We start from the raw sequence: 27,596 nt of genomic DNA on the forward strand, positions 1-27,596 counted from the left end.
TACGCACATCATACTGACCAGTAACCTAGGCCTAGAATACGACTTATCAATTGTGCTGGTTCTAATACCGGTCCATCTCTTACTTTCAAGCTGTTGACTGAATTAATGGGCGGATATGAGTCTGTTGGGTGTACTGTGTTGGACATCCGTAACTACACACGGGACATCCGAAGATATGCTGAAGGATATGACGCCCAAATGATAATAGACGAGATGAAGAAGAAGAAGGATAATTGTGACGCCTTCACGTACGAGTATGAAATTGATTCTCGTAGTCGACTAATGCATTTATTCTGGTGTGATCCTATTGCTAAGATGAATTTCATGCAATTTGGTGGCATTGTCTCGTTTGACACTACGTACTCAACTAATAGGTAAATGTTATCCACTTAAAATTGATGCATTTTTCTGTTATGCTATGATTTGAGTTTATTATGACCTATTAGTTGCTATATCAATATCCATTTGTAAATGTTGTAATACTTTTTTATGTTTCTTTGAAGGTACTCAATGATTTTTGCTCCGTTCACTGGGAAGGACAACAATGGGCGCCCAATGTCCTTTGGAGCTGGTTTGCTTTGTAGTGAGAGCGCAGACTCTTTCTCTTGGCTATTCAAGCTGTTTGTCAAGTGCATGGGCATAGCTCCCAAGTTGATAATTACTGATCAAGACTTGGGCATGAAAGTTGCTGTTGAAAAAGTTCTTGTGAATACACGTCACAGATGGTGTATGTGGCACATCATGACAAAAATAGCTGAAAAGGTTCCTAAGTCACTTCTGGGTAATCCTAATTTTAAAAAGGATTTGAATTCATGCGTTTGGTCTGAGTTGATTGAACCCACAGAGTTTGAAGACAAGTGGAAGACTGTGATGGAGACATATGAACTTGAAGGCGCTGAATGGTTCGTTTCTATGTTCGAATCAAGAAAGTTTTGGGTTCCTACATACTTTAGGGACTTCCCTAACAGTTCTTTGATAAAGACGACTTCTGTTTCGGAATCTCAGAACAATTTTTTCAAGAGGTATACTCAGTCCAGGGCTAATGAATTTCAACAATGCTGTTGATTCCCAACGAAACTACTCCGCAAAGCTGGATTATATGGATTATAATACTACCACAAAGATGAAAACAGAGTGGTCTCTTGAGAAGCATGCATCTACAATATTCACAGATAGTGAATTCAAGGAAATTCAAGAACAGATACTGGAGGCTTATAACCACTGCAGCCTTGTATCTATATCAAATGATTCAAGTCTAGAGGTTTACAAGGTTTTAGATCATTTTTCAAACACATGGACTGTCACATTCTCTGTGGAGGATTATGTGTGTCAATGTGGTTGTAAGATGTTTTCTAGGACTGGTCTTGTATGCTGCCACATCTTCCTTGTGTTGAAGAACAAAAAGATGCGCTTGATTCCTGAGAATCTGATTGGAGGTCGATGGTTGAAATCTCCTCTGCTTAAGGTTGTTCATGCCGTCCAATGCCAAGATGTATCAACACATGTTTATGTTGATGAGAAAAAGAAGGCACAAGCAATTTTGTTGGGAGAGATGTTGGGTCTATACCAGGCTGTATCTGTCGATATTGATCAAATTCATGAGCTAACATCTATAGTTCGTGAAGCAAGACAACATATTTTTGCCGACGGCGTAGTAATGTCTACAGCCCAGAAGAAGAAAATAATGGAGGAATTTTATGGGGCTGAGGCACCCCAGGAAGTAGATGTACAACCTCCTAAAGTCGTCAGCACGAAGGGTAGTGGTAGTAGACTCCCCTCAAGAGTGGAGAAGGCTTTGAAGCTTAAGAGCAAGCCTTTGCGTCAATTTAAGAAATGTCAGGAGTGGGGTCACCACGATTCAAGGAACTGCGACAAATTCAAAGAGAAAGAAAAGTTGCGGTCCAGAAGAAATTCTAATGTTTGATACAATGTATTCCGTTTTTTAAGTAACATCAGTTTAAGTTTTTTTGTAGACCATTTTATTTGCAATGTTACGTTGTCAGAAATTACTGAGTTCATTCATAATTGTATTACGCATTCTGTTTGCCAATAGTTTTATGTCTTGTCTGGAACTTTATATTATTATGACTCAGTTTACCATTACCTTTTCATGACCCATATATTCATCTAGTATGACCCAAGACAATAGATTAAGTTTTTGGCATATAAAACACTAGTTTTATGTCATGACTCTATTGTTGCATAAATATGACCCAATGTACCCACATACTGTTATGACATATAAAATCGTTTAGTATGACCCAAAAGCATAACTACTGTTTTTAATTAATTGTGTTTGCATGCTTCAATCGCACTAGCTTTATTAATATGTTAAAAACGTGAGTAGAATCGCATTTTTGTTTTTTTAATATGTTCAAAGAACGAGAATATTCTTCGTTCGTACTACTAATCAGTTTTTTTCATGCAAACATATATATCAAATTGTATGAGGCATTCTGGTATTCAGTAGTTTTACGCCATGCCTCATCTGTTGGTACATTATGACACAGATTAACCTAACAATTCTATATCACACATTCAATATATATACAAGAAACAAAAGGAAAGCATTCAAAGTTCATTTTAATGGAATTTTTTCTCAGCTTATAGATGAAACAGTATGTAGTACCAATGATATCCAGCCTCCGAATAAAACATGATTCAAAAACAAGAGAAATACTATCTTTAAAGAAATGAACAAAATGATCCACTAATTTAAGTGACGACATAACCATTTGGCGAGATTCATAGTTTGTTATCATGTTTTCTACGTTGATCTTTTTTTTTCTTGTTCTCGTTTGCACAATGTTTAGATGCCGCCTCTTTATTCAGTAACGCGCTGTGATTATTTCCTGCCAACATCAACACACGGTTGTATTTAGCTAGTAAATACTGAAGCACACCTTTATTTTTAGTCGATAGTCCACAATTCCATTGACCCTCTCTTTCACCCATGTAGACTTCAAGGTGTCTAAGCAAATAAACGCCGCTGTCATCAACATTGTCTGTCGTTCTCCAACTCATCTTCAACCTCTGAATAGGTACGTTAATCACTGATTTACATTGATTGTGACAACCAATCATTGCTAAATATTTACAAAAGAACGTCCTCTGTAAAACATGCAATGTGTTAGTATCAACAACAATTAAGTAGTACTATGAGGACTAATGTGTCATCCATACCAATGTCTCTGGAATACAGCCGTAGGTGAATCGCAAGTCATGGTCTTCTCCATCTTTACAAGCATCTATAATCACCACTACTTTTCATTGGAAGCAAAAGCACACAGTGTAGTACCTTTTTGAAACGCATAATGCAAAGAAAACCTATATTTTGTAATATGTTAGATAGTTTTGAAAATATGAGTAGAGACCTTTCTCAAATTAAATTGCAATTATATCATGGATGCAACAACAACATACCATATCTATGTCCCCCCATTTGAAGTGTGGTATTTCGCTGACTTCTTTGTCAATGTTTGAGGCAAATTCATCTAGTATGTCCGCATCATCAACTTTTCCATTAGACTCCACAACCGTGTAAAGCTACACATGTTTATATCAGAAGAGTTAGTTCACAAATTTATGTAAAAAAATCATGTGTTAGGTTAACTCACTGCAGGGTAGGTTGTGAAAAACAACCTTTTGGGAGAAGTGACCGATTTCAAAGCTTCCATATGGTTAAGTACAGAGCAAAAGACGCTAATTATTCCACTAGAAACCTCATGATGCGGCAGTAACGAACAGAATTCCAAAAGCATGACTTCAACAACTCGCTCATTGTATATAATATGTTCTCTGGCATTCAAACAATTATTAATTTGTTATTAGGTTGATATCATAACACTTACTCATTTCCGTGGTAAGTGGTCATCAACCAGTAATACATAACTCGTTCATCTGGAGTAAGCTTGCATGACATTGTAACTGCTCTCTCAAGAAATGGTGAACGCAATGCATTAGAACATCTCATGTCTGCCTTAGGGCGAACGTTCATCTTCAATTTTTGATGGTTGTCATGTAGCTACAAGTAGACGGTATAGATCAGTTGTATATGATGTATAAATATACTTTGTGTTCAGTTTAGGCAGTGCACGCCCTACTACATTCAACTAAATAGATAATTACAACAAATCTTACTTGTTCGTTTGTATAGACGACTAAATCTTTGCCCAGTTTTGGTTCTGACGTATTAGCGAAGGTGTGACAAAATCCTCATCAACCTCATCACATTCCATGTACGCTTCCACTGCAGACTTTACAATGGCTTCCACATCGAGTTCCTTATCCTACATATTAATTTTATCAGAAAGGTACATAAGACGTCATACAAAACTAAAGTATTTCTTTAATAATGTAATTAAGGATAGACACATATATTAGTTTCATCATTGCTTCTAAGCTTATTATCCAAAATTGTTATTGATTTCGTTCCCGAAGCTTCCGAATAAAATTCATCAGCAGCATCATCTCCACCGCCTTCCATGTAGTCAACCATGACTGATTTTACAATCTCTTCCACATTGATAGATCCTTCCTATTTATAATACAATGCACATTAATCAGTGTAATAATCTTTTGCTGAAGTCGTTCTGCTTGATATTTGGTTCATAATGCGTGCATACAAGAATATATGTCAACGCTGAATGTACCTTTTCTAAACCCGTCTGATGTGATGCACTGCTACCACCGTTAAATGATGTACCAATTATTGGGTTGCGATCCTGGTACTCACTCTAGAACAATCATATATGTTAAGTGCTATATACAACCTCAACAAACATTGCAGCACGTATAGTTTTCGAATGACATTTTAACATTAATATTTACCTTTGATGCACACAAACGTGCTGCTCCAGTACCAACACTTATAACAGATTTTTTAGTGTCCGAGCTTTGAACCCTTCCTATAGCCGTGAAGCTACTAATCTCTGAAACAGACTAAAATAATGGTAATATTAATGAATGTTTACGTATGTCATAAATCTCTAAAAACAATTGCTACATATCGTATGATAATATCATTATAGAACCCTATTTATAGCAGTAATCAATAAACGTAAAGAATTATTACACAAGAATTACCTTGTTTACTCCAGCCTGTGGTGTAACAACACAATTTTGTTATTCATTTGTGTTAGTTCTTTTTCCTTGTTTCACACCGATTCTTCTTGCGAGATCACCCTGCAATTATCTATGTTTGACGAACTGAATACTTTGGATAATAGTATCAAACATCAAAATAAAAGAGCAATTATATGAAATATATAAGATAAGCTGGTCATGGGTTCCAACTATTAGTACGATTGAAGAATACACTAACAATTACAACAAACATAAAATATGTTTTTTGGGTCATACTAATCGTATATTTAAGTCATGAAAACATATGGTTATATCGGGTCATAACAAGCTGGTACTGGGTCATACCAACAAACCATACACAGACAGTAACCAAAAACTTCAATAACGACTTTTGGGCCATACTAAACAAATTTTTGAGTCATGATACATATGGTTAATTTGGGTCATAATAATCAGGCCCTAGGTCATACGACTGGAGAATATTCTAACATTAATCATAAACCATCAGACATGCGTTTGGGTCATATTAAACAAATATTTGGGTCATGGAAATAAAAGGTTACACATTGTGCCAAATAAGCTAGCCCTGGGTTCCACATTGTCACTGCACCATTACAGATTACATAAGTCTTGTACACAACAGTGTTCAAATATTTAGTACATGCAACTTGGTTCACCATCAAAAATTACATCGGTTTCGAGTTATTCTTCAACTTACATTCTTTGATACAAACGAAGGATGGATGTCAAACGGTATCCCTTCCTCAGCAAGCTCTGTAAGTTGTGCCGTAACTTTGAACATGCTCTGCACAGCCTCTACAAGCTCTAGTACATTGAACTTGTCCTTCGCCAAAGCTGTCTTCAGTGATGCCACTGTTTCCTCCTCATCCACCTCCTCCTCGGGAATTACCCCAATCATATTGCAGGCAGTCGAACCAGCAATCTTCATTGCTTCAAAGTCCTGAATTAGATTAGTTACATCATTCATACTTATCAAAATCATCTAAAAATACACACATTCATCATCCATTTTTCACATCAAATTATCTCCCACTCATATTTTTTCATACAACTCACCTACATCTTCCTCTCTCACTCAAACACTCTCTAAATTAAAAAATGGATATGAACGATATCGTTGCGGAAGCGGAGCGCGAAGAACAAGAATACTATCAACAATATTGTACCGCCTATGAAGCCCATGTCGCCGCTGCCGCTCCTGCCCCTCCTCCTCGACCAACGAGATCAAATCGCTGCTACATCCCTCGTGACCGGAAGGGAGCCCACGAAAGGCTCGTTGTCGACTATTTTTCCGACGAGCTGCGGTTTCTAGCAGATTTTATGCGTATTGTCAACATATTGTCCGCCCGTGTTGAATACTTCCAATCACGTAGAGACGCAACCGGTCGGCAAAGTCTCTCGGTGTTGCAGAAGTGTACTTGTGCCTTCCAACAACTTGCTACCGGGCAAATGGCTGACCTCTTCGACGAGTATCTATATGTGGGTGAGTCAACTGTAATCCTATGCCTAAATTTTTTTTTGCACTGGCGTTCGTTGTGCTTTTAGTGAGGAATTCCATCGGTCACCCACCACCGAAGATTGTCAACGGTTGCTTCATCTTCACGAAACAGTCCACGGATTTCCCGGTATGCTTGGCAGCATTGACTGCATGCATTGGAGGTGGAAGAATTGCCCGAATTCTTGGAGGGGGCAACACTTAAGTAGCCACAAAGGCGGCGGCCCAACGCATATCCTTGAAACGGTCGCCGACTACCGCCTATGGCTTTGGCATGCATATTTCGGTGTTGTCGGATCCAACAACGATTTGAACGTGCTCTATTCTTCACTCCTCTTCAATGATGTTTTGAATGGTGTAGCACCGGTGATCGACTTCACCGTCAACGGAAATCCATACCACATGGGATACTATCTCGCCGATGGTATCTACCCAAGGTGACTGACTTTCGTGAAGACGCTCAACAATCCGCAAGACACGAAACGAGTTCTTTATGCACAGCGTCAAGAGGCTGCTCGGAAGGATGTCGAAAGAGCTTTTGTGGTCCTTCAAGCCCGATTCAACATTGTCAAGACCCCAGTTCGGCTGTGGTACACAAAGAATATTGCCGACATCATGTACACATGTATTATCTTGCACAACATGATTATAGCTGACGAAGGACCGGGGGCGGCTAACTTTTGTGACGAGGATGAAGCTGGAAGCTCAACCGCAGTGTCTCCCCCACGCAGAGATGTGCATACGACGGTCCACGATAGGATCGAAACAAGACACACAATGCACGATACCAAAACCCACATTGAGCTACAAGAAGACCTAATCCAACACATTTGGGCGAAATTCGGCCACGAGTAGTGTGTTTTTTTTTAATTTTATGAATTTAATTATGTGATTTTTAATTTTTAGGATTTTAATTATGTAATTTTTAATTTTTTAGTAATTTGTAATAGTCTTTCGAGTATTTTTAATGCATTTTTATATTGTGGAAATGTTTTTATTAAATTGAATAATAGAATGGTGGGACCCTTGAGCATTCTCTTGTGGATGCTCTTGCGGAAGAGCATGAATGTGGGTGTTGTGCTCTTGTGAAAGAGCAGGGAGTAAAAGTGGATCCGGGCCCATACCCATGCTCTTACCAAAAAGCATGGATGTGGGTACTCGCAAGAGCATGGACGTGGGTGCTCTTAACATTGATTCCCGTACAATCTTCATACTTCAATGTCTAACTTAATTATTAGCGTGAAAATACCCACCAAATTATTTACTACTATAAAAAGACATATTTTGTTGGAGATCATCGCCGCTTCTAGCTTTTTCAATTGGTAGTCATCTCTCGTTTTGTTTCCTCTTGTAGAATAAATAAATTTTGTACGTGTTCATCCGCATAAAAAAATGATAGTACTTCTTTAAGTAAAACTATTTGTTATAATAAATAAATGTAATAGTTTAATTACTGAAAATATTTATGATTTCACTGATTTGCATATAAATATTACTATCATTTGTGTCTACATTATTCGATTATCGATTTCATCTAAATTCGCAACCATAGAAGATCGCAATCAATATTCATGCCGTTATTGATGGCTCAGAATCGCCGTGCCGATTATGCCACATCAATTATTTGATTATTCATTTTACACAAATATTGATCAAAATTATTTATTATTGCAAAACTTTAATGAGGTAATTTCAACTTAGTACCCAAGAACAGAATTGGGAAAATTTAGTAGGCAGGTTACAAGAAAGTAATATTTTTAATGGATAGTAAAAATAACATTAATTGTGAAGAGAATATTTTCAGTGAAGATAAATAGTTATGCATATAGGTTACATTTATTATAAACAAAAATGACCAGTAGTTGAAGCAAAGATAAAGCCAAAAGGAGTAGAGAAAAGTGGCAATTCAAAAATGTAATGAAGAAAAGAATTGAGAAAGGAAAACAGTGGAATATATGATACATGCCGTTTTATGTAAGTAAAATATGCCTTCTCTCTAGGAAGCGGGGTTTGAGATTTCTCTTACTAGGGATTTCCTTGAGAAATTCCTAGCACCTCACTCCTTCGCTCTAATAGTTCTGCAACTCTTCCACCCCTGCACCTAACTCCGGCGACCCATCTCCGTCGAAGTGTCAAGTTTGGGGTGTCTGGGTTCTCGCGTCAGGTCTGTCCGGCGAGAGCCAAGTTCTGCTAGTGCTCCACGACGGCCAGGAAGTGAAGCTCGTTGAGTTCTGAGTATCGCGTCAGGTCTGTCCGGCGAGGTTTGTGCTCAAAATTGTGGTGGTTGAGCGCGACTGGTCTCTCCGGAGCACAACATCACTTCTGATAACTCGTGCCTGATCTGTCCGGCGAGTTTTAAGCTTGGAGTGGAAACCGAACTCACAACTCAGTCCTACGGTCGCATAATATTGCACCTACGGTGAACGGTACAGATTTGCTGTTTCATAGCTGTTTGCCAATTGTGCTCTAGTTCTTCAACTATGATTAAGCTTGTTGCTCTCATGATTGGAATTTACTACTATCCCTCATGATTGGTATTTACTACTTTCACCAATAATGCTGACCTACCGCGCCCATTAATGCCTTTAAGTTGAATAATTTTTACTCCTTTACATGTTATATGAGTTTCTCTTTGCATTTAGGAGCATTTATTGATTCTACTAATTGAACGATCTCCAGTTTTAGTGAGCATTAAATCTCTTGCATAGTTGTTCTTGCTGTTTGATTGTGAAGACAGGCCGTCCAAAAAGAGTGCGATTGTACAAAGCCTCAAAATTCAGCATCTGTGACGAGGGCCTGAATCAGACGGTCTTCTGCGGCGAAATAGAGGAACCTTGGCTGAAACGACTATTTTGAAGAGCAGAGCTTCCTCCTGACGCATCCTTGGTTGCACACCATCTTTCAGAAATTTCCTAAAGGTACATGTGAAAGAGGAGCTGACATTTACCACTTTGGGATAGGCAGTCAACAACCTTTAGACCAGCCCCCACCTGCAAGACTGGATAGCTACTGTTGGAAAGAAATCACACAATCAATGTGATTGATTCCAATTTGATTACTTTCCTTAACTAGAATAGAATCACCAATGATCTAGTTACCATATGTAGCATTTGTATATTCTATAAACATGTAACCCTAGCACATATTGAATTAATCAATGAGAATTACCTCCTTTTGATTCCCTTAAACGTTTCTTCATGGCATCAAGAGCAGGATGATCCTTTGGCTCAGAAAAAAATTCATCATAGCCGTGTAATACCCTTCTCGGCCTTTACCTAAAACCAAAACCCAAATCTCATCGAAAATGTCAGACACAGACGAGGAAAAACCAACAATCGAATCCTCAAAATTGAGGACAAGCAAGAGCGTCACAGTGGCGTTCAAATTAAACGGGAAGAACTACCCGTTGTGGTCGCGATTGATGAAGGTCGCGATAGGAAGCAGGAGGGGATATTCGCATATCCAAGACGCACCCCCCGAACCAGGCAGTAAAGGATACCGAGAATGGGAGGAGACTGATCTCGTAGTCTTTTCGTGGATAATAGACAATATCGAGCACGATATTCTCTCCGACTTCGCTCACCATCAAACGTCCAAGGCATTGTGGGACAACCTTGCGATCACTTTCGAAGGAAAAGCCGATCCATACCTGATTTATGACCTGGAAGACAAAATAATGTACATGAAACAGGGAAGTCTCGACCTTGAAACATATTACCGTCGTCTCCACGGATTGTGGGTGAATATCGATCGAACTCAGAAGCAACCGGTCACGTGTTGTGACAAGGGAGTCGGGCAGTACCGACAGCACGCGAGTGACAAGCGGCTTATCAAGTTTCTCACGGGTCTGAACCAAGAGTACGACCACATCCGACGGGAAATCCTTAAAGAACAGCCATACCCCTCAGTCGAAAAAGCCTACGGATGGGTGAAGAAGGAGGCGGCTCGACAGAAGATCATGCCACCGGCATCCTCTCCACCCACCGGAGACTCCTCTGGCGTAGGAAGCGCCGATGCATCATCGGGGGAGATAGGCTACGGATTTGGAGCACAGAGGGACCGACCAAACCATCGGGGAAGCCAACAACCCCCGCCACCAGCCAGAAACACATACCAGACCGCCGGAACCGGAGGGAGAACGGACAAAAGCAAGTTGTGGTGCTCCCACTGCGGGAAGAACAAGCATACAAGGGAGACGTGTTTCCTCCGAGTAGGGTTCCCGGAATGGTGGGACGAGAAACAAAAGGCACGAGCGCAGGGAAAGCTCGCCGCGGTCGGAATTGCGGAGAACAATCCGCGACAGAACCCATCGCACCAGAGCAGAGACGGGGCAATTGGAGGAGGGAATCACACCAACAACCCTCCCCAGCCAGAAATCAACGGTGGTAGTGGTGGCGGCGGCGGAGGGGGCATCCGAATCGGGAATTTCGTGGAGCGGACTGGAGCGACGACGGAGGGTCAACCATGGAACAGCGGCGCCATTACAGGAGGTAAAGGGTTTGGTCGATTTCGATCAACCCTAACAAACCCTTCACCTTGCATTTTAACCCTCCAACTTTCCCGAAATATCATAAAATACCCCATGCTATTAAAAAAGGAACCCCAGACTCCTCATATTTTAAAATGCCGCCCATACCTGGTAGAAATTGCAGTTTGACCCCAAAAGTTGACCCAATCGATACTAAAAACCGTTTTGCACCTCTGGTAAATATTTCCGCTGCATTAAACGTGCAAAATAGTGATAGAATTGATAAAAGGGGGTGGATTTTTGATTGTGGAGCCACAGATACCATGACTCCCGAACGGACAGATTTTAGTGATTTTAGTGAAGTCACCAAAACCTATATTAGAACTGCAAATGGGGAATTAATTAAAGTAGCAGGGGCGGGAACCATAGAAATTTCTCCAACCCTTCGATTATCAAACTGTTTATTTGTACCAAGCCTGTCTCAAAGATTGATGTCAGTTAGCCATGTCACACGAGAACTAAATTGTACTCTCCTGATGCACCCAAATTGTTGTGTTCTACAGGATATTCGGACGAGGAAGATCATTGGGCGTGGCACTGAGAACCAAGGACTCTACTACGTGGATGGGGTAGCTCAACATGGCAGTGCAATGCTAGCTCATGGATCTGCGAGAGAAGAGGCTTGGCTGTGGCACAGAAGATTAGGGCATCCTTCCTATGGTTATTTTCAACTTTTGTTTCCAAACTTTAAAATTCCTAAAGATTTTTCTTGTGAGACATGCGTTTTGGCCAAGAGCCACAGACAATCTTTTAAACCTTCCAATACCCGTGTGAAATTTATGTTTGAACTTGTGCATGCTGATGTGTGGGGTCCTGCGCCCGTTATTGGGGGAAAGGGATTTAGATATTTTGTTACTTTCATTGATGACTGCACTAGGATGACTTGGGTTTATTTTTTGAAACACAAATCTGAAGTTGCCGATAAATTTGCCCTTTTCTTCCAAATGATTCAAACCCAGTTCCACACCACTATAAAAGTCCTTCGGTCAGATAATGGGAGGGAATTTGTCAATAGTGATATGTCAGAATTTTTTAAGAAAAATGGTCTAATTCACCAAACCTCGTGTGCCTATACACCCGAACAAAATGGGGTCGCTGAGAGAAAGAATAGAACAATCCTAGAAGTAACCCGGGCCATTATGATTGACTCCAAGATCCCAACCTTTCTTTGGCCAGAAGCCGTGGCAACCTCCATCTATCTCATAAACCGATTGCCCACAAAAATCCTCAACAAAAGAACACCCCTTGATATCCTCTCCCAACAAGCCAAAATACCCGAATCCCATAGCATGTTACCTAAAGTGTTCGGATGTACAGTCTATGTCCATATTCCCAAGCATGAAAGAACAAAATTTTCTCAGTGTGCTACTAAATGTGTTTTTGTAGGATACGGGATAAACCAGAAAGGTTACCGATGCTTTGACCCAAGCACCAAAAAGATTATCACCACTATAAACTGTACCTTCTCGGAAAATGAGTTCTTCTACCCTCACCACCTTGGCAGCCAGGGGGAGCAAAATCCTGAAACTAATCATGGGGACTGCCTAAGTTGGTTTGTGTCACCTCCAAGTCCTTCAATTGCAGAACCACCAGAGACTATAGCGGTCGCTGCCGCCAAGCACGCCTCTCCACCAGGGTCTCCTCAACCACCTCAAGATCAACCTCAACCGATATCCCAGGTATCTCCTATACCAATGTCTGAAGGAAGAACTGTAGTTGATACTAACACCGCAGAAGAAGAAGAGGAGGAGGAAGAAGATAATACTATTGATAGTGACACTGGGAAGTATGTCCTTCCCAATCGGAGTACTCGTGGCATACCTCCAAAACGATACTCTCCCGAGAAGATCGGTACAAAAAGCAGATATGGAGTTGCAAATTTTGTTCAAGGAAATTTGAGCAAGATGGCACGTGCATTTGAAGCGGCGCTATATGAGGAAGAGGAAATTCCCCAAACTGCCGAAGAGGCAATGAGACACAGGCACTGGAGAGAGGCCATGTTTACAGAGATGAAGGCATTGATGAAAAACAACACATGGGTGAAAGGAAAACTGCCAGAAGGAGTCAAGGCCGTAGGGTGCAGATGGGTGTTCACTATCAAGCGAAGACCAGATGGTTCAGTCGAGAGGTATAAGGCACGACTGGTAGCAAAGGGATACACTCAAACATACGGAGTTGATTACGCCGAGACTTTCTCCCCAGTAGCAAAGATCAACACAGTCAGGGTACTATTCTCAATCGCGGCAAACAGAGACTGGCCACTCCACCAGTTCGACGTGACGAACGCTTTTCTACATGGTGAACTGCCTAAACCAATCTTCATGATTCCTCCCCCAGGATTCGGAAATGAATTCCAGCCTGGAGAAGTGTGCAAGCTCCAGAAGACGTTGTATGGACTCAAGCAATCTCCAAGGGCTTGGTTTAGTCGATTCACCGAGGTGATGAAGAAATATGACTACAAGCAGAGCAACTCAGATCACACATTATTCATCAAGAAGAAGAACGGGAAAATCACGTGTCTCATCGTATATGTTGACGACATGATCATCACAGGAGACGATGAAGAGGAGATCGGTGAATTGAGGAAGAACTTGTTCAAAGAATTTGAGATGAAGGATTTAGGTCCTCTTAAGTATTTTTTGGGGATTGAAGTTCTGAGGTCAAAAAGGGGGATCTTCATTAATCAGAGAAAGTATATCCTCGATCTTTTAGCAGAAATAGGAATGGTAGACTGTAGACCGGCAGACACTCCAATGGTACAGAATCACGGACTACAGATAGTGGAAGGAGCAAAGCTCACAGACAGGGGGAGATATCAGAGGCTGGTAGGGAAGCTTATTTACCTGTCTCACACTAGACCTGACATAGCATATGCTGTGGGAGTAGTAAGCCAGTTCATGCACTCACCACAAGAAGATCATTGGGAGGCAGCCATCCGAATTGTGCGATACTTGAAGGGTACTACGGAGCATGGAGTGTTATTCGAGAAACATGGGCACTTGGAAATCAACGGCTTCACTGATGCAGATTGGGCAGTAAACCCAAATGACAGAAAATCCACGGCAGGGTACTTTACGTTGGTAGGAGGAAATCTGGTCACTTGGAGGAGCAAGAAGCAAAAAGTGGTCGCACTCTCAAGTGCAGAAGCTGAATTCCGTGGAATCAAAAGTGGCCTCACTGAGATACTGTGGCTAAGGAAACTCATGATAGAACTTGACCTATATGTACCAAGACCGTGTAGACTGTTCTGCGACAACAAGGCTGCGATTAGCATCTCCGAAAATCCAGTTCAGCACGATAGAACTAAACATGTGGAAGTAGATAGACACTTCATCAAAGAGAAGATTGAAGCCCAGATTGTTGAATTTCCATATGTGAAGTCGGAAGACCAGTTGGCCGACATTCTAACCAAGGCAGTAAGTTCCAGATCATTCAAGGAAGTATTAAGCAAGTTGAGTATCGGAAACCCCGTTACTTAACTTGAGGGGGAGTGTTGGAAAGAAATCACACAATCAATGTGATTGATTCCAATTTGATTACTTTCCTTAACTAGAATAGAATCACCAATGATCTAGTTACCATATGTAGCATTTGTATATTCTATAAACATGTAACCCTAGCACATATTGAATTAATCAATGAGAATTACCTCCTTTTGATTCCCTTAAACGTTTCTTCAGCTACTTTGTCTCTTGCCTTATCTGGTAAAAAGTCCAAAGCATCTTCTAAAAGAAATCCTGGAGCATATCAATCTCGGAGGTGCAGACAACTTGCATATTTGACCTACTGCACGCCTGCAAAGTGGAAGGTTACTTTGTCATTTGCCACTTTGGGAACGACTAAGTCAACTCACCTGAATACAGCTGGATTGGGATGGACAAGCTTGGTGGGCCCAAGGATCAAGGTGCACTAGAAGAGGACGTTACTTGGTGGGCTTATTCAATTGTTTTTACTGGACTGCCTTTAATGAGGAAGCAAAAGGGCCGATGCAACGGGCCTGAAGTTAGAGGCAAAGGTAACTTGGAACCAGACAAAGGCACTAGTGGTAAGAGGTACATGGAACCAGCCCAAGCAGAGGCAGGGTTAGGAAAATCGCAACCCCATGACCTTAGAAGCAACCAACGAAGGGAAGGGGAGAAAAGCGACGATGATGAAATTGAGGTGAATGCCCCCAAGGACCGAAGGATGCGCACCAGGAAGTCTTCCCATGGTTGAGGAGAACTGTTGCACTTGATGAGGACCCGGTCTTTAGTACGGAGGACCTCGCCTTGAAACATATACCCGAACTTAACCCAAGCACACTGATTCTATCCCTCGATGAAACCGACCAAGTGCCTATTCACAAAACATGGGGGATATGCTTGCTTGGAATCTTTGCAGGGAGGTTCCCTGGGAAAGTTGTTGTGTTCAATCTGATCCAGAGATGGCCATACAAAGCAAGAGTTTCGTTCCATAGACAGGGATGGATGGTGTTCCAATTCCAAAATGAAGACGAGATGGAAGAGGAAAGAAAAAATGGTCCACATGCAGTTTTTGGTATCCCACTGGTCCTCAAGCCGATGTCTTCGCACTTCAACCCAAACATGGACCCAGAAATAAACATTCCTGTTTGGCTACGACTCGTGGACCTTAGACCGACATTGTGGAATGAATCGGCCATCAATAAGATTGCCTCATGCATTGGTGTGCCAGTTGCAATTGATTTCTGAACGCTCCATAGAGAGAATATTGATGGGCCAAGAATACAAGTGATAGTCAACACGGCCGGGAAACCAAGGGACACGATTGCGATTAGGCTTCACACGGGAGAACACCTCGAGCTCAAAATAGAGTATGAGTTCATGCCCAAATTCTGTACTAAATGTAGAACATATGGGCATTTTGACACGGGGTGCACTGGATCCAAAGACCATATCCGACAGCCAAACAGGAAAAAAATGCCACCGAACAACAACCGGACCAACTTGCATGCTTGGCAAAAGACAACTGGAGGAAACAATGCTAGGCCTCCACCACGGGTGCCAGCAAAGGGCCCCGAGCAAGCTATTGGTTCCGAGGCCAACGACATGATTCCCAATCGCCATGAAAAGAGTAGTATGATATATGCTTCACTGAATATATTTGCCCTCCTTGGCGAAGACGAGGGCAACACTGATTTGTCAAAGGAGGACTCGGTATTTGTAGAAGGGACAAGTATGGATGCCGGGCCATCGAAAAAAGGAGGACCACATAGACGTGGTAAACAACAGAACCATGCTGGTGCGAACAGGGATGCCGAGGTGGATGCTATTGTGGACAAGGCGTTGGCGGACGGGACACCATATGTCAATAGAAGAACAAGGAGTACAAGCCGAGGTAGAGAAGCTAAAGAAGCAGTATATGGGGCATCCGAACTAAAGGAAGTGAACATTAATCCTGCTGGAATTAAGGGAGGAGTACCCGAGGCCTCTAAGCATGGAGCTGTTGGGAATGTACAGGATCCTAAGGCACAGCAAGACTGTGGCCGTAAGCAAAAGGATAAGACAAGCCCAGGAAGAGGGACAAATCTGGTTCCACATCCAGATCAAGATCAAGACCGCCTCTGGACACTTGGAAGGATAGGTTAGGTGAGGACGCCAAGGGTGCTTCATGATAGTTGCAACTTGGAATGTGAGGGGCATGCAGCAGCCCTGCAAACATGCTGCAGTCGTCGACATAATCAGATCAAATGAAGTCGACGTCATGGGTCTACTTGAGACCAAAATGGAGGCGACTTGCCTTAAATATTTATTGGAAAATTACTTTCCAAATTGGAAGTCAATCAACAACTTCCATGATATACCTGGTGGGCGAATGTTGTTGCTTTGGAACCCGGATACGGCGGATGTGGTGCCGATCAGTATTGGTGAACAAACCATCAACGCTAAAATCAAGTGTTTAATTTCCAATAATTTCTTTAACTTTTCGCTTGTATATGGTTTATATAGCCCAACTCAGCGTTTGCCAATCTGGGAGTCGTTGATCGAGTTTATTGTAGAGGAGCAACCTGGCCTAGTCAGTGGAGATCTGAATTGCGTAATGGCTCCAGATGAAAGGGTCGGGGATCGTACGGCGACAGAGTATGAGATGAAAGACCCAATCGATACTTTACCTTGTTAGGTCTCGAGGATGTGCCATGCACAGGTTGCAAGCTAACTTGGACCAATGGTACAAGATTCAGCAAAAGTGACCGAGTCCTTGTCAATGAAGCATGGCACAATAGTAACTACGTCGCTGCCACAGTGTTCCAGCCAACACGCTACCACTCGGACCACTCCCCAGCAATCACCACTCTCTTTGGTGAACGGATATCATTTCCGAAGCCATTTAAGTTCTTCAACTTTTGGACTAAATATGCAGGTTATGATCCATTGGTGAAGGAAAAATGGCTTTCCAATGTCAGAGGTGCGGCGCAATTTGTATTACCTGGAAGGGGAAAGGAGATGAAGAAACATCTCAAGGAGTTAAACTTCAAAGAAACAAGCCTTATCTCCCAAATAGCAACCGATGCAACAACCATGCTGGAAAGGCTACAACTTCAGCTGGATACTGACACGAACAACGAACAACTTCAAACACAAGTCAAGGCTCTTAAGGTGGAGGCCGAAATATTTTGCCGATGGGAAATGCAATTCTTCACTCAGAAAGCAAAGAACAAACATCTCCTCTTGAGTGACCGTAACACCTCTTTCTTCCATGGGCTGGCCAAGAGGAACATCGCAAGGAACTACATTGCCTTCCTATGTAGCGAGGATGGATTAGTTATCAAAGACCAGATGGAGATCAACCGGAAGTTTGTGGTCTACTACTCCAACCTTTTTGGAACCAAAAGGGCCGCCCAACCAATTAACGTGGACATCGTACAAAATGGGTACATGCTGAATACCGAGGAGAGTTGGGACATGATCAAGATTGTTACTGATGAAGAGATTAAGGAGGCCATGTTTAGCATTGGCGATGACAAGGCGCCGGGTCCAGATGGGTACACGTCAACCTTCTACAAGAAATCTTGGACATAGTGGGCGACGACGTTACCAAAGCAGTTAAAGAATTCTTCAGGACTCGGAAACTTTTGAGGCGTATCAACACCACAGTAGTGTCCCTCATCCCTAAAACTTCATCGAATCCGAAAGTGAGAGACTACAGGCCAATTCCTTGGTGCAATGTGATATATAAAGTGATCACTAAGATCATATCTAAGAGGATCGGGCCCTCGCTTCTGAAGTTTGTGAACCAAGCTCAGTCGGCGTTCATCCCTGGGCGCAACATTATGGACAATGTCTACCTTGCACACGAACTTTTGAAGGGCTACATGGTTAAAAGATCTACTCCCCGGTTTGCTGTGAAGATCGATCTAAGAAAAGCTTACGACACAATCAATTAGGATTTCCTACGCTCGGTCATGATTGGGCTCAATTTCCATCCTATCTTTGTGGACTGGATAATGGAATGTGTCTCAACGTCATCCTTTTCTATTGCTATTGGAAGTCCTCATGGATTCTTCCAAGGTAAATGAGGACTTCGCCAAGGAGACCTCATGTCGCCATACCTTTTTATCTTGTGCATAGAGTACCTCTAAAGGCTACTATCCATTCGCACTGCAGCAGAGTTTAACTTCCATGCCAAGTGTGCTGAGTTACGCATAACGCACCTTGCATTCGCATACGATTTGATGCTCTTTTGTAGGGGCGATGAAGGATCTATGAGGATTCTAGCCGATACGATGGATGAATTCTCTGAATGCTCAGGCCTTCAAATAAATGGTGAGAAATCTCAACTCTTTGCTGGAGGTGTACACGGTCGTGAGTTAAATGAGATTGTGAGTATTTTTGGATTTCCATTGAGGGAACTGCGAACAAAATATCTAGGGGTGCCTCTCAACTCAACGAGACTAAAGGCTGCTCACTACTCACCCCTACTTGACAAGATTACGACCTTCACGAAGAAATGGACGGGCAAGAACCTTTCTTATGCGGGGCGTACTGAGCTAATTAAATCCATCCTTCAAGGATTCAAATGCTACTGGCTCCAAGTGTTTCCCCTCCCGGGAACAGTCATTGACCATATTGTCAGAGTGGCTCGTCAGTTCTTGTGGGGCTCCAAGCAGAATCCAGTTGCATGGAAGACGCTTTGCCTCCCAAAAACGAATGGTGGTCTAGGTCTGCGGAGCCTTAAATCATGGAACAAAGCTTTGCTATCAACGGTCTTATGGGACATCTTCTCAAAGAAGGACTCCTTGTGGATCAAATGGGTCCATAACATTTATATTGGGCAACGCTCATTTTGGGACTGGAACGCACGAGCTAGAGACCCGCAACTCATTAAGAGCTTACTTGGCTCCCGCGATGAAATGTCGCAACACCATTCAAGGGCCGAAGTGGAGAGACGATGGGGAACTTGGTTCCAAACCAAGGGCGTGTCAGAGGCATATGAGTGGTTCCGGCCGAAAGGCGAGCAAAGGTATCGGCCAAAGTTTGTGTGGAAGGGGTACATCCCACCAAAATACTCCTCACTACGTGGCAAGCTATACAAGGGAGATTGCCCACACGAGACAGACTCACCTACCTCGACATTGATCGCGGATGCCCTCTCTATAACATGGAACCTGAATCGTCCGTCCATATCTTCTTCAAGTGCAGAAAAAGTAGAGTAATATGGGAGAAGATAAAGGCATGGTTTGGAGTAACAAGGCCACTCACAACGATCCCAAGTGCAATCAAATGGATTGCTCGGAAAACTACGGGTCAGCCATCACCAAACGGGCAAAGTGGATCGCACTTGCGGCTATGGTAAGTCTCACCTGTATGGCGAGGAATGCGTTAATCTTCCATGGTATTGTCTTTGATTCGAACCATATTGTGTTTGAGACTAAAATGGTAACATATACTATCCTTTATTCCATGTATCCAGAGGAGTTGGTTGTAACAACTCTTGGCAGCTAAATTTCTTGTGTAATAAAAGGGGCCTAGGCAACTGCCTTGGCAGGGTGCAATCACCACTGCCGTGGGGTTTGTACCCACGGTAGGATGGTCAGTTTATGGATTGTCTTTTTTTTGGCGCTAATAGGTACCATGATGCGGCTTTCCGAGGGTAAGGGACCATTCAATTTCCCCTCTCGGCACAAAGGAGCATACGTGGTGTGACCTCAAATAATGCATTTAATATTGTCTTATCACTGATTGACCCATTTCGGTGGATCCCTAAACCAGAATGGCTCTAGTTTTCCGAAACCATCAGTATAAGATAGTATTTTATATGATAAAAAAAAGACATGGGATAAGGTTTCAAGTGCATAATTTATATCATCGTCGTCCCTTTCCCCTCTCCCCTACACTTTAGGGCACTCTTTTTCCTCTTGGGGATTTTATCCCAATGGGTTTTGCCCCAAGAGGTTTTAACGAGGCCCGCCCTCCACCGCTGGAGGGTTCCTGTTTGTGGTTTTGGGGTAGACCCGGACTACCCCCACATAGGTATGCCTATGTTCCCATGTAAACCTCTACTTGGCAAGGACATTTGTCTAAACCTAGGCTTTCTAGGGACATTTTTTATGTTTGGTCTGTGATGAACACCGGCTTGATATAAGCCCTTGGCTATGCCTAAGTTCATATGTATTTTCTCCCCTCCCCGGCTCGCTAGCTTAGGCTAGTTGGTTGTATCCCTCGGGCTTCCCTGAGTAATGCTTGTAGTTTTCATTATTTTAATTGATTCATTTAAACACCCAAAAAATGTGTTTTAACTTCTTATTATACTTCCTCGTGTCTCATGTTACTTGCAGTTTTTCTATTTTGGCAAGGCCCAAACTAATTATACTATTTCTACTTACACTTAGTACACTTCTCCTCAAACGCCCGACTCGGGCGTTCTCTATAACTCGCCAATGACAAACCGAACGCGCGATCAGGCGTTTCTCCCCTGCCCCAACGCGTGACTCGGACGTTCTCTTTGTTTCGCCTCCTGAAGCCCCATTTTGAGCTATGTTTCGCCTGTTTTCACCCCAGACTTTAACAAACTCATTAGCTCTATAAAATAGTAATTAAGTGGATGAACCCTATGCATTAAGCCAAAAATAAATTCATTTCCTATGTTTAACACTAAATCGTTCTAAAACATGAGTTTATCACCCTCTCTTTCTTCGTCACCAATACCTGAAAGTTGAAGACAAGCTGAGAAATGTCACATCTCCTTTCTTACCTTCCTCTGCTAAATCCCAAATACTGCTCTTTATTTTGTGTAAGGAGAAAGAAAGAGAGGGTGATGATTGAATAAAGGTATGCAGAGGAGAGAGAAAGGAATTCTTGAGTGTACAAATTTTCCCTCTACTATTTTGAGGGTGTATTAGTCCGAAAAGAGTGAGAAAAAGTCAATGAGACCATGAAAATGCACAAAATATAGTATAGGGAACGCAAATAATATTGTGATAATATAGGTACCACAAATGTGCATTCTATTAGAATTGACCAAACAACCAATGCTCCTCCTCATTGATACTTTGGTCCCTTTCAACCATTTTTCTAAGATTATCCACTACCGTGCGCTTAGCTAAGAGCGGGGTTGTGGATCCAGACCCACTTTTATTCATTTTTTATTATTTTAGCTAAGGCACAACACCCCCAACAGTGCTATGCCCCAAGAGCATGCTCGTAACTATTCATGGTTCCACTATTTTATTATTCAATTTAAATATTTTAATTGCTAAACACATGTCCATAATAATAAAACGCATTATAAAAACTCGAATTACAATTACAATATCCAAACAAATAAAAAGTTCATACTTAAGATCATAAAAGTTAAAGAATACATAATTTTAATACGAAAATTATTTAAACTCATAATCTAAATCATATAAAATAAATAAATAAATCTTCCGGACAATTTGGATGAATTGGGGATGAACAATAAAAAAAATGAAAAAATGGTCATAAAACTGCCATATTTTTGGAAAGTGGGAATTTTTTTGAATATTTTTTCTGATATTTTTTGAATTTTTAAGAATTTAAAAATTTAATAAAAACGGATAAAACGACGCCTACACCACCCAGCCGTGGGCTGGGCATGTGTGCTTAAGGCACGACTGTTTGTGCTCGTGCCACTGGTACAAGTGTGCTCTTTGTAGAGAGCACGTACGTGCCAATAACACGAGCACAATGGTGAGCTCGTCACCTGTCGGCACGAGTTGTTCTCTTAGGTAAGAGCGCGGCTGTGGGCCCTGACCCACTTTTATTCATTTTTTTATTATGTGTTCTTAGCTAAGGCACATCACCCACAACCGTACTCTCTCCAAGAACATCCTCTTAACTATTTATGAGTTCCACTATTATGTTATTCAATTTAAATACTTCAATACTAAAAACATGACCATAGTAATAAAATGCATTATAAAAACTTGAATTACAATTATAAATTCCTAAAAAAAACTAATAAAATACAAAAAATTAAAGAGTAAATATTTTAATTCTTAAAATTGTTTAAACTCATATTAAAAGTTAAATAATCAAAAATCATATTAAAAAAATTAAAAAATTACTTGTCCCGACATTTTGGATGAACTGGGGATGAAAATTTTTAAAAAATAAATTAAAAAATTGTCATAAATTGGCTATATTTTGGAAAGTGTGATTTTTTTTGAATTTTTATGAATTAAATTTTTTTAATAAAACCGGATTAAACGACGCCCACACCACCCAGCCACGGACTGCCGCGTTGGCTGGGTACGTGAGCTCTTAGCTAAGGCACGACTGTTTGTGCTCGTGCCGCCGGTAAAAGCATGCACTTGGTAGAGAGCACGTCAGTTCCGACGACACAAACACAATTGTAAGCTCGTCACCAGTCGGCAATAGCTGTGCTCTTAGGTAAGAGCGCGGTTTGGGCCCAGACCCACTTTTCATTCATTTTTTTATTATGTGATCTTAGCTAAGGCACACCACTTAAAACGTACTCTCACCAAGAACATGCTATTACTATTCATGGGTCTCATTATTTTTTTATTCAATCTAAATACTTTAATTACTAAAAACATGTCCATAATAAAAATGCATTAAAAAAAACTCAGAATCACAATTACAAATTCCTAAAAAACAAAAAAAATGCATAGTTAAAACACTATAAATTGAAGAGTACATAATTTTAATTCTAAAAATTGTTTAAACTCCTATTAAAAAATATATAATTTAAAATCATAGTTAAAAAAAGAAAAAAATTACTCTTCTGGGCGTTTTGGATGAAATGGTGATAAACAATAAAAACAAATGGTAATAAAACGGCCATATTTTTCGAAAGTGGAAATTGTTTTTTGAATTTTTTTCTAATATTTATGAATTTTAAAAAATTATAATAAAAATGGAAAAACGACACCTACACAACCCAGCCAAGGCGTGCCACGTGGGTTTGGGCGTTTGTACTATTAGCTAAAGCACAACTGTTTGTGCTCGTGTAGCTGGCACAAGCATGCTCTTGGCAGAGAGCACGTCTGTGGCGACGACACGAGCACAATTGTGAGCTCGTCACCTGCCTTGCCAACGGCACGAGCTGTGCTCCTAGCTTAGAGTGCAGTTGTGGGCCCGACCCACTTTTATTCATTTTTTATTTTGTGCTCTAAGTTAAGGCACAACACCCCGAACCGAGCTCTTCTCCAAGAGCATTTTCTTAACTACTCATGGGTCACACTATTCTATTATTCAATTTAAATACTTCAATTAATAAAAACATGTCTGTAATAATAAAACTCATTAAAAAAACTTGAATTATAATTACAATTTCCTAAAAAATAAAAAAAGTACATAATTAAAATCCTAAAATTAAAAAAGTACATAATTTTACTTCTAAAAATCATTTAAACTTATTAATATTTACATAATTTAAAATCATAGTTAAAAAAATATTACTCTTCCGGGCTTTCGGCAGAATTGGGGATAAACAAAAAAATGTTAATAATGTTCATAACACACCAATATTTTGGAAAGTGGCAATATTTTTTTTAATTTTTTCTGATTTTATGAATTTTAAAAAAATTAATAGAAACGGATTAAACGACGCCCACAGAGTCCCGCAACGGCCCACCTACGGCGCGTGTGCTCTTTGCTAAGGAACGGTTGTTTGTGCTTGTGCCACTGGCACAAGCGTGCTCTTTGCAGAGAGCACGTTCGTGCCGACCGCATGAGCACAATGGTGAGCTCGTCAACTGCCGTGCCGACAACACGAGCTCGTAGCCTGCCGTGCTGACGCGAGCTATGCTCTTATCTAAGAGCGCGGTTATGGTTCCGGACCCAAGAGCATGCTCTTAACTATTCATGAATCTCACTATTGTATTATTCAACTTAAAATTTTAAATTACTAAAAACATGTTCATAATAATAAAATGCATTAATAAAACTCATATAATAACAAAGTACTAAAAATAAAAAATAAAAAACATAATTAAAATCCTAAAAATTAAAAAGTACATTTTGACTGAATTGTGGATGAATAAAAATTAAAAAAAAATGAAAAAAATGGTCACAAAGCAACCATATTTTGGAAAGTGAGATTTTGTTTTGGATTTTTCTGATTTTTTTATTTTTTATGTATTTTTTTAAAAAATAATAAAAACGGATAAAACGACGCCGACACTGCCCGGCCACGGCCCGCCACGTGGGCTGGGCGAGTGTGCTCTTAGCTAAAGCCCAACTGTGAAGTGCTTTTGGCGGAGAGTACGTCCGTCCTGACAACACGAGCACAATGATGAGCTTCTTACCTGCTGTGCCGACAACACAAGCTGTGCTCTTAGCTAAGGCACCGTTGTGGATGCTCTAAGAACCACACAAGTTAAGAGGATTAATCCGGGTTTATTTGTGCATTTGGTAGCTAAATTAATAAACTTAATAGCCCGTGTTCTGTATCCGGCCCGCATAAAGCCCATTAAAAAATCTATGTTTCAGTCACATATGTAACCACCCATTTTGGCATGTTACATAACTAGGATACCTAGTTAATATTGGCAAATTACATTTTTACCCGTCAAATTTATAATCCTAAACTAAACATATGTCTCCCTTCTTTTCTTCTTCACAAAAATTGCTTCTGCCTCCTCCAAAGACCACGTCCAGCTCCCCGACTTCATCTTCTCCTGCGTCCCCAATGACTTCGTCCAAGGCCTCTCCGCCCCCGCCTCCGGCATGGTCGGCCTCGGCCGCTTCGACATCGCCTTCCATAAAGTAGTCGCCGAGAAGATGAAACTCCCCGACCGTTTCTCGATCTGCCCACCGTCGTCGGGGATCGGGAAACTGACCGTCGAAGCCGGAGCGCCGACGAAATCCGACATCTCCGGTTTGATCAAAACGACGCCGTTGATCGTGAATAAACCGGTGAGTAATCAGCCGTTTTTCTCTGACAACGATCTCTCGCAGGAGTACTTCATCGACGTGAGCTCGATCAGGGTCGCCGGAGAGGCGGTGGACGTGAAGGAGTCGTATTTCGATATCAACGGGGATTGAGTAGACGGGACGAAGATCAGCAGCTTGCAAAACTACATCGCAATGCACACGTCGATCTATAAGCGCACATCCTCTAAGGAGCGTGGCGGCGGTGGGGCCGTTCAGAGCGTGCTACAATGCGGAGACGGTGAAGAGGACGGGTGCGGGGCAGGAGGTTCCGGCGATTGACCTGGTTTTGCCGGGGAAGGATGTGTACTGGAGGATTTCGGGGGCGAATGCGATGGTGGAGGTTGATCGGAAGACGATGTGCCTGGCGTTCGTGGATGCCTCGCAGCTTAGGTTTACTTCTTTGCTTTTGGTTCATAACAAGACCTGCTCCCGCATTTGGTTTCATTTCACTTTCAGATTTAAGTAGAGCTTAATTTTTACATAATTTTCATTAAAATTGAGCTCTGATACATGAAATGCCTCTTTGTTTCTTTGAAGACGAATGGACAACACGTGCATATTCGACAAAGAAAAATACAATTAACTTCATTTCCAAAATAATAAACTAGATCTTGAGGATAGTTTAGTAATTAACTTAAATTAATGAGGATAATTTTAGTAATCATAATTTTTATCCTTGCTTGTGATTTATTGTACCAAACACTACAATAAGATAACTCACAATTATCTTAATTTACCAAACACCCAATATATGTAAATTAACTAATCGAAACTATGATAACTATCATAATGGTATCATGTCTAGTCGAAACATGACATAGCTATCAAACGAGCCCTTTAAAGATGTTTGGTAGGTCAGTAAACTAATGATCATTCATCATTATACAAATTTATATAGAAGAGGTACGGATTTCCATTGTTAAAGTAATACTGACTGACAACACGATCTGTACTAGGCATGCATAACGGTTCGGAACCGCCGGTTCCGGTTCATGAACCGGCGGTTCACGGTTCATCATATGCAGGAACCGGAACCGGCACGCCAAGGGTTCTGGCGGTTCCGGTTCCGGTTCAAAAAACCGGCGGTTTACATGGCGGTTCAAAACCGTCAGTTTGCGACCTGAACCGCCGGTTCCGGGCCGGTTCGGTCGTTCGTCCAATTTTTTTTTTTGCATTATTTTTATTTGTTTATGTATGAAATGTGCGTAAATAAAATTCAAAAACATACGATGAAAGTTGCAATTTTATTGAGATTACACGTTTACAACAATTACAAATCGAAAAAACCTTGAGGTCTTAAACAAAAATTTAAATACAAACGAGAGTACTAGTCAACAACGAAGCTAATTACAACTGACAAAAAAAGACGTAGAAGTTCTTATAAAAAACTTATAAGTATATATACTCTTAATCGGCGAAGGAGATCTTTCTACATAACTAAATTAAGGACATCTTTAGCAATTCAACTTTAAATGTTGAGTTTAGTCTAACAATCAACAATTATAGTAGAATTGTCAAAAGTTTCCCGGATTTAGCCGTATAGAGAAATCTACTTCATCGACTAGAGTATATACAAATACAATTATGTAATTGTATTTGTACATTTTTAAAGTAGGAACAAATGGGAAAAAAAGAAATAAAGGAAAAAGGACTCGAGCTCAACTAAAATTTAAAGTTTAAGTTGAGGTGCCTACGTATCCCCAATGCTCATTTGCATTAGGGAATCAAAGCCCACGTAGTTCTCTTACCTTACTTACCTATTTGGCTTAGCCGGCGGCGGTTGACGGTTGGTCTATGATTCATCCCCGGTGAATTCATCTTGTGATCCCTCCTGACGATCATCCCAATCATTTTCTTGTTCTCGGACGTCAGCTTTGCCTCAATCATCAAGTAACATCACGGCTTCCATATTTTTCGCCGAGAGCTTACTTCTTGATTCATCCAACACATGCAAGCCAACACTAAAAGCGGAATCGACTGCGACAGCGGAAGCCGGAACAGAAAAAATCTCCTTGGCCATTGACGCAAGGATGAGAAAATATTTCTCGTGGGTTCCCCACCAATCGAGGACGTCGATTTGGGCGGGAGT

General features: G+C 41.2%; 2 protein-coding genes and 1 pseudogene across 2 annotated transcripts; all 3 read left to right on the forward strand.

Annotated features, from left to right (window-relative positions):
- Positions 1–1,123: 1,123 nt before the first annotated feature.
- Positions 1,124–1,924, forward strand: LOC121778966. The gene has a single exon (XM_042176337.1). It carries the CDS (start codon positions 1,124–1,126, stop codon positions 1,922–1,924), a length of 801 nt encoding a protein of 266 aa, XP_042032271.1.
- Positions 1,925–16,757: 14,833 nt separating this feature from the next.
- Positions 16,758–18,531, forward strand: LOC121778967. The gene is made up of 3 exons (XM_042176338.1): positions 16,758–17,214; positions 17,292–18,119; positions 18,167–18,531. The coding sequence occupies exons 1-3, from the start codon at positions 16,758–16,760 to the stop codon at positions 18,529–18,531; spliced, it is 1,650 nt and encodes a 549-aa protein (XP_042032272.1).
- A 6,637-nt stretch (positions 18,532–25,168) lies between these two features.
- On the forward strand, positions 25,169–26,124 carry LOC121778968 (annotated as a pseudogene).
- Positions 26,125–27,596: the final 1,472 nt, after the last annotated feature.

The sequence above is a fragment of the Salvia splendens genome, chromosome 19 (assembly GCF_004379255.2).
Source record: "Salvia splendens isolate huo1 chromosome 19, SspV2, whole genome shotgun sequence".
Taxonomy (NCBI): Eukaryota; Viridiplantae; Streptophyta; class Magnoliopsida; order Lamiales; family Lamiaceae; genus Salvia; species Salvia splendens.

Coding starts and splice junctions, on each gene's coding strand:
- LOC121778966 (XM_042176337.1), top strand. CDS start 1,124: ATGAAAACAGAGTGGTCTCTTGAGAAGCATGCATCTACAATATTCACA.
- LOC121778967 (XM_042176338.1), top strand. CDS start 16,758: ATGATAGTTGCAACTTGGAATGTGAGGGGCATGCAGCAGCCCTGCAAA. Junction 17,215..17,291: donor AGATGAAAGGGTCGGGGATC/GTACGGCGACAG, acceptor TGCCATGCACAG/GTTGCAAGCTAACTTGGACC. Junction 18,120..18,166: donor TGGCGATGACAAGGCGCCGG/GTCCAGATGGGT, acceptor TCTTGGACATAG/TGGGCGACGACGTTACCAAA.